The 7,957-nt window shown below is 41.1% G+C and overlaps 1 protein-coding gene across 1 annotated transcript; it reads right to left on the minus strand.

Annotated features, from left to right (window-relative positions):
- Window positions 1-4,296: 4,296 nt before the first annotated feature.
- On the minus strand, window positions 4,297-6,282 carry pdyn (prodynorphin). The gene is made up of 3 exons (XM_010772641.1): window positions 6,120-6,282; window positions 5,727-5,860; window positions 4,297-5,017 (listed from the first exon to the last, which is right to left on the minus strand). Exons 2-3 carry the CDS (start codon window positions 5,844-5,846, stop codon window positions 4,475-4,477), a joined length of 663 nt encoding a protein of 220 aa, XP_010770943.1. The 5' UTR covers window positions 5,847-5,860; window positions 6,120-6,282; the 3' UTR covers window positions 4,297-4,474.
- Window positions 6,283-7,957: the final 1,675 nt, after the last annotated feature.

Below are 7,957 nucleotides of genomic sequence, written 5' to 3' on the forward strand. Positions count from 1 at the left end.
ATGATTGTCTTACTTTTAAACTTCTGGTCAATAACCTGCTTAAAAAGCTGAGGGTTAGACTAGATTTCTTTTTCAGAAACAAGTCCTCTTTCTCACTTGAGGCCAGGAAAAGGCTAGTCACTGTGACCTTTTCACCGGTGATCTGGTCTATATGAATGCACCTGCCCATTGCCTGGAAAAGTTAGATGCCGCCTATCACAGTGCTCTGAGATTTGTTACTAACTGTAAAGCACTTACTCATCACTGTACCCTGTATGCCAGGGAAGGTCTGCCTTCACTAACTTTACGGAGGCTCAGTCATTGGTACATGTTCATTTACAAAGCCATGTTTGGTAAACTACCTTTTTATATCTGCTCTCTGATCTCTCGACGAATTGAAAGTACTTATTGCCTGAGATCTCATGATGTTGTTTTATTAAATGTGCCAAGTGCTAGGACTGTCTTAGGGAAGAAAGCTTTTAGTTGTGCAGCTCCACTAAATTGGAACAGTCTGCAAACATGTTTAAAACTGAGCCCTTTGGTTCCCCTGCATCATTTTAAAACTCGGCTGGGTGACATGCTGTTTGATACCCATGGTACCTGTCACTGTAAATAGAGTTTGTAAACTGTACCCTGTACATTATGTTGTATGTCATCCTTATTGTTGTTCTGTTGTTTTTATGTTACATGTGTAACTAATGTCCTGCAGGTCACCCTTGAAAAAGAGATCTTTTGATCTCAAGGGGCTTTCACCTGGTTAAATAAAGGCTACAAACAAACAAACAAAAGGACTGGCGCAGAATATTAGTCATGGATCAGGTGTGCCGTTGGTCAGTGCAAACATTACGTAGCTTGTGCCAATTCTTTCACTGCCATGCAATTCATTCGTTGGGGTCGACTTGGTAATGTAATCAAATGTGCGTACATTTTATTTTTTACCTTTCTTAACTTTCCTAACTTAATTTGTGTTTTATGTTTGCACCATCATACGCCAAAGCAAATTCCTTTTATGTGTAAACCATAGACTGTATATTTAAAGTTTAAATGTACCTGGAAATACACTTTATTCTTATTAACATTGCAAGCATTTACGCATTAACAAAAGTCAAAGTCAACTTTAATGTCGATCTTTCAGTTTGACAGAGAGATCGACATAACATTTCCAACCATCTCGAATACAAAATTCAAATATGTATATCCTATATATACACAATTAACAGACACATTTGCACACATTAAGATACACATGTTTTTTGTGTGTGTGTGTGTGAAACAAGTAAACAGTAAATGGATATTTATTCTCTGTGCTGCGTTACAGTCCTCCCAAGTAGAACCCGTGTGTATTGACAGTGTGTGTTTGTGTGTATTGACGGTGTGTGTTCCTCAGCCCTGGAGCAGCAGTGTGACGAGCACAGGAAGCGTGCCAAGGAGCTGAAGAGTAAATCCCAGCACCTGAACAACGTGCTGATGACCCTCGCCCCGGTGCCCACCCCCCCCACGCCCAAGCGTCCCCGGCTGACCCGAGCCGTCTCCGGGCCCGCCTCCGTCAACGCCGCCCCCACCCAGATCACTCTGAACCAGATGGGGGGACTTTTGACCATGGCAGGAGGAACCGGCGCCAACCTGGGGGGGTACACCCTCCTGACCTCCTCACTCTCGGGGTCCGAGCTGACGGGCGACGCCTCTAACCTCACCGTGCTCTCTGCAGCGGCGGGGGGCCAGGAGGGGGCCGGGGGGTCCCTGCTGAAGCTGATGGGGCCTCAGTTCCAGCTGGTGACGATGCAGAGCCTGTCCTCAGTCCAGCAGCAGGCCGGCACCATCAGTGTGCTGGAAACCACGGCAACCGCTGCCGACGACTCACAAGAGGAATGCCAGGTGGAAGGCGACGGAGGGGGTCAGCCAGAGCAGGTTAAAGAGGAAGGGGGGGGGCAGTCAGAGGAGCAACAGTGAGACAGAGACAGATGTCCCCCCCGTCCCACCCCTTGTTATTCTCATTATTCTGGATGAAAGGACGGCTGAGGACTCGTCCACATGTTCACTTTTACAGATAATTTAATACAACACTCGAGTTGTAGATGTCCTTCAATTTGACCATGTAGGTAATAGGTATTAGTATTGGAGGTATGTCTGATGTGTGTCAGCAATGATTTGACTGTAAATATGTAACTAATATATTTGATACAGCCGTGTGTTTCTGCAGGGACGTATGTCAATGAGGCCGAAAGAAACAGTGTTGTTGAGTTTAGTAATAAATGCTCAGTCTTCAAATGGAAAACGTGTATTGTTACATAGTGTAAATATGAATGTGTTGTTTTTCACTCTTATTTTATTGTTGATGTCTTTATCAAATTAAATCAGTTAAAATGACAATGTACTAGATTTTAAATGTGTTGAGGTGATAAAAACGAGTAAATGAGCTGTTTTCCACTAACATATACATGGATGGTATTTTCTATTGAGACAAATGATAGTTACCTTAAAGCAAATAGTAATAAAGACATTTCCCATGTAGATCCATTCACCAGAGTAGCGTTATAGTGTATTCACCCTGTTGTATTGAAGCAGTCCTAATCTGCACTGATATCTTCTGGTGAGAATATTAAAAAAGATATAAAAGTATTATAGAAATATATAATGGGTGATCATCAATGGTGGAAAAGGTACTCAGCTACTCTGCTTAAGTAAAAGCACTAAACCTACTCCATTACAAGTAAAAGTCCTGAGTTAAAAATGTTACATAAGGAAAAGTATAGAAGTGTTATGAGCTAGATGTACTCAGGTATCGAAAGGAAACATCCTCATTGTGAAGAATGGCTATTTTAAAAGTGCTGTGTTATTATAGGATATTATGTTATTGTGTTTTCATTATTAGAAAAATACATGTTAATGTTTTAATAATTTAATTTAAGATAGTAATGACAAAATAAGTAGTAAATATATACCATTCAAACAACATGTTACTCATGTATAGACTAAGTATAAGTGTCAAATAAATGTAGTGGAGTAGAATTACAAAGTAGCAATTTAAATACTCCTGTTAGTTCTGCAAAATGATACTTGAGTAAATGTACTTAGTTACATCCCACCACTGGTATTGTAATCAATAAGGATATATGAGAAGTCCTCTATCAGTTCCCTTTATGTCGTGTGTTTGTTGTAAAGATCCTCTCAGCCAGTCCAGGCTGAGTGAGTAGCAGCAGCAGCCGTGAGTCTCACAGCTGGAAGGTTATTGTGCTAAACGTTTACACACTGAGTTTCTATTCTTTACTGAGTTTGTTTTATCCTGTAGAAGCATTAGGACTTTACCTGACACTTCACACATTTAATTTATTATTATTATTAATATTATTGTAATTATTGTTATTATTCTTCTCTGAATGAGTTTCATGGGACTTGACACTTTTCAAATGTATTTATTTGTGTGTTTCTGAGTATTATCCTGTTTGTTTTATATTTACGATTACTGAGTGATATTTAGAATCATTGGGACTTATTTTGACATTTTAAACTTGGTTATCCTTTTTTTTTAACACGTTTTTATTGAGTGAGTTTTTATCTTGTAGAAGCTGTGGGACTTCGCTTGACACTTCTTCCCTTCGCCCACAAGATGGCGCCACAGCCTCACTGTCAGCACTGTGACGCGCTTCTGTTTCTCAGTGGATTCAAATCATGGATGTAATAACAACTGGATACAGCGTCGGAGGCGGTGTCTCGTTCTTTCCTATGAGAGCTGCTCATTGGCGCATGATGACAACATAACAAACTCAAGAGAAAAAAGGCACATGATCATTTTGGAAGAATTTTGAGAATTTATCCTATACAGAAAAGGCAAAACCATATTAGTTTAAATCAGTCGGATAGTACAATATGAATCATTTTGCACTCTATATGTATTTGCTTTGCCAGCTAATGGCTCACTCTAAGAAAGTGATGGATCAACTTGAAAATCCCAAATTTCTATCTATTTTTATTCGTTTTATCTTCAAACTCGCATCAGGAAATAAGTGTTCTTCAGTTATGAGGATGGACGAATGGATTTGTATGGCAACAAAGTAACCCATCAAGCACATTATATTTAATTAAATGTCACCAATTCTTGAATTAAAGTTGCATTAAAAATGTCAATCAGTGAATGGTGCATGCCGCATTTAACAGCGACATTTTATTTATATATTATAGGCGTGTCATGTCGATAAATAAAAACATATCAAATCACCAAATTCTGAATGGAGTTTGGCAGGATGGGGCTTTGCGCCCTGAGGCTGAACTCGGTCAATCAGGATTCCCTTCTAAATTTTTGGTCAAACAGGAACATGGTTGTATTCATAGTTTATTAAACAAGCATCCTTTATTGAATGATAGACGATGATGGTAATAACAAGGAGATGAGTTACACAGAAGGCAACCGAGTAAAGCAACATGGACAGGCATGATCATTCTGGATACATGGTGGCGTTTCAAGTGAACCTGCACGAGTTCTCATAGTTTGCAGCATCTATAGGCTCAAGTCATCATAGGAGTAGTACGGCTCCTCCACTGAGCGCGCAGATATTTTGAAGTGGCGGCGCAGAAAGCCTCCGTAACGCTTGTCCCACTTCAGGTTGTTCAACTTTGGCCGGATCCTCCTCATGAAGCCCCCGTAGCGCTTCTGCACCTCCTCGGGCTCCTGGCTCTCCTGCTCCGCGGAGCTACTCCTCTTTGACTTTGGGCCGAATTTGCGTAAAAAGCCGCCGTAACGTTTATGGAGCATCTGGTGCTCCGGCTCTGGCCCGTCCGCATCCCTCTCCCCCAGCCTCTTCAACAAGTCCTCGTATTTCTTGGGTAGTGCTTCGGCTTCCAGGATGTAATTGTCGCGCCACGGGGAGCCCAACTTCTTCTTCTTGTTCTTGTCGATCCTCTTGATGAAGCCTCCGTAGCGCTTGACCAGGTCCGCCTGCTGGCTCTCCTCCTCCTCCGCGCCTTCATCCTGCCTGAAGTCCGCCAGCGCGGGAGCCGGCTGGCAGCTCTGCAGCCCCCCCACACACTCCGCACCGCACGACTGCAGGACGCACAGAGAGACAGAGTAAACCCACAATCTGTGCACATGTCCGTGAACCCAGTGAGGCATGGTATACCCCTCGGTGTCACACCTTTTTGGTTTGATTAATACATTTAATAGGTTTTTCCGTTAGCCCGAAACACACCTTTCCTGATTCCCATGAAGGACCTTTAAAACCCCTTAAGTGTTCTTTTCATTTGTGCATCATGAGTAGAAGATTAAAAACTAAGATGTAATCGATAATATTTACTGACCCTGACAAATGTGGCATTTGTAATTTAAGGGTTAAGGAAATGAAAAACATATACAAAATAATATTAAAAAAACCACTTATATCCTTGTTTGCCAGAGTCTGTAATGAGTAAATGTAAACGTTTTGATGGCTATAATACGGGTTGCGTAAAGTTAATCAATTAGGTTTTTATTTTGTTATTATTAAGTGCCAATAAAGGAAGTGGTGATATCACTTAACGTTATTTAACGGTCCTTCAAGTTAAACATAATCAGGAAAGGTGTTGCCATGTGCTGAACTAACGATAAAACCTTGGGAAGAGACAAATTAAATATATGGAGACATTATAACTAGACTATCGTCTCCAAATAGTGAGAATTCGTCCCAAATGAAGTTTACGCTTTTGCTGCCAAACAGAGAATATTTTTTTTCAAGCTACTTTCTCTTGGATGTGAGCTCCGTGTGAAGGTGTCTCACCATGCTGCTGAAGGCGCCGGGGCTGATGATCTGCTGCACACATTTCTGACACTGGGAAGAGCAATCTGCGTGGATGAAGGGCGGCAGGCTCAGCATCAGCACCAGGACATACCACTCCATTCTTCACCAGATCCCTGACACACACACACACACACACACACACACACACACACACACACACACACACACACACACACACACACACACACACACACACACACACACACACACACAAAGGGAAAAACACCATACGTCGTTCAGTTTTCACAGTTTTAAGTACTACAATTCATGAGATAACTTATCGTGGAAATCATTTTTAACACCAATCAGAGAAAAAAGTTTTAAGTCTTAATTTAAAGCAAAGAGAAAATAAATGATAAATGAAGTCAGTACCTCAGGAGTTGGACAGATACTTCCAGTCGTAAGTCGCAGAGGAGCATCCACCATCAGAAGTCCACCCTCCAACTCTGCGTTTCTCCTGCGCGGCGCGTCGCCTTTTCTTTTTATCGCCGGAGACTTGGCTGTGTCACAGCAGTGCAGCTTCTATTAAGGGACCAATGGGAGGGAAATATACTGCGTGAATAGTCCTAGCGCCTCACCGCTTCAGGAGTTCTTAACGCCCACACAGGGAAGGTTTAGGGGCAGCAGCGCAGCTCATCCCATCCGCACACTACCATCATCATCATCATCATCATCATCATCATCATCATCATCATCATCATCATCATCATCATGTCTCTGGGGCCGCGATCAAACCTGGGGCTGTAAATCACACCGAGGTCCATAAACAAACTTTTTCCTCTTTTTCAGTCAAGTATAGTAGGCTAAGTATGACATGAGACATGAACACTGATCCAAATATGGACATGATGCGTAATGAGGGATTTAGATCTGGTCAATGGTGGAATGTAGTGAAGTACATTTACTCAGGTATAGGCCTACTCAAATACAATTTTGATATACTTTCCTTGAGTATTTTAATGCTGATTTATAATACAAAATATAAATCAACTTAAAAAATAAACATTGGCATGTAACTTTTTAACCCATAACTATATATAATCATGGGGTAAAATATCATGCAGCCAGCGGTATTTAAAGTAATTACACATGAGCTCTACCTTTACCAGCTGTAATGAAATCATTACTAGGCTATATTAATAATCTTAATATCATTAATATGATTATTGATGGGCCATTTTCAGAAAGTCATTTTGTTACTAATATTATTTTGATGCTTATACTTTTACTTAAGTAAGATTTTGTATGCGGGACTTTTAATTGTAGCAGAGTATTTAAAACATTTTCTATAGGTAGTTTTACTTGAGTAAAAGAACAGAGTGGATATGGCTTTGATATCTGCAGTAATATTGTTTTTGTATGCCCACATGAGTGTAGTGGAACCAGATGTAAACAGCCAGATAGACCTCAAAGGGGACTTGAGCACCTGCCCTTTTTCTCTCCTGTTTTTCAAATGTACTTTTTTTTTTTTTTAAATCAATATATTCCCTGTACAAAGTCATTTTGGTAACAAACCCTCCCTTTCTCTCTTTGTGTGTTTTGCCACAACAGCGAACAGTGAAGCCCTGGTGAAACAACGTATGCAAACCAAATTGCAAGCACAACACGCATGCCCTCGACATTTTCATTATATATTGCAGCGCCAGAGTATTTTTGTTGGGTAATCTATGGTAGGGCCAACCCATACAAGGGTGGGGCTCAAGTCAGTATTTGCAATGTAATTACATACACGCTATATCACCCTCCTTGACATTGAAACGCCACGCGTGAGGTTTAGATTATTTCCCTGTCTCAATCAAAATGGAACTGTATGAAATAAAACGGCACATTTGTCTTGTCGTAAATAAAAAGGATCACTGTCAACGTGACGTACGATAGTACACGTTGAAGATCCAATGGGGATACTCAATGTCGGTTCCGACTGATCTCAATCAGTAATGCATGACGCAGACCCAACGTTTCGTTGCTCTGATTGGCTGTAGGTCTATTCAAATTGCATTCGGAGGCATTTTTATCTGACCGCGGCCGCGCTGATATTATAACGCCAGATAATTTCCACATCTTCAGTGTATACAACTCCCCCACTAGCCTACTTTGACTATTCCTTGCACCCCTCTTCTAGCATTTGCCGAATGGTCTCAACCATCAGCAACGTGCACTTGTTGTTACAGTAGGATCAGTTTGTGGTGGACACAACCCGTATATTTTCG

The sequence above is a fragment of the Notothenia coriiceps genome, unplaced genomic scaffold (genome assembly GCF_000735185.1).
Source record: "Notothenia coriiceps isolate Sejong01 unplaced genomic scaffold, NC01 NC01_scaffold00011548, whole genome shotgun sequence".
Taxonomy (NCBI): Eukaryota; Metazoa; Chordata; class Actinopteri; order Perciformes; family Nototheniidae; genus Notothenia; species Notothenia coriiceps.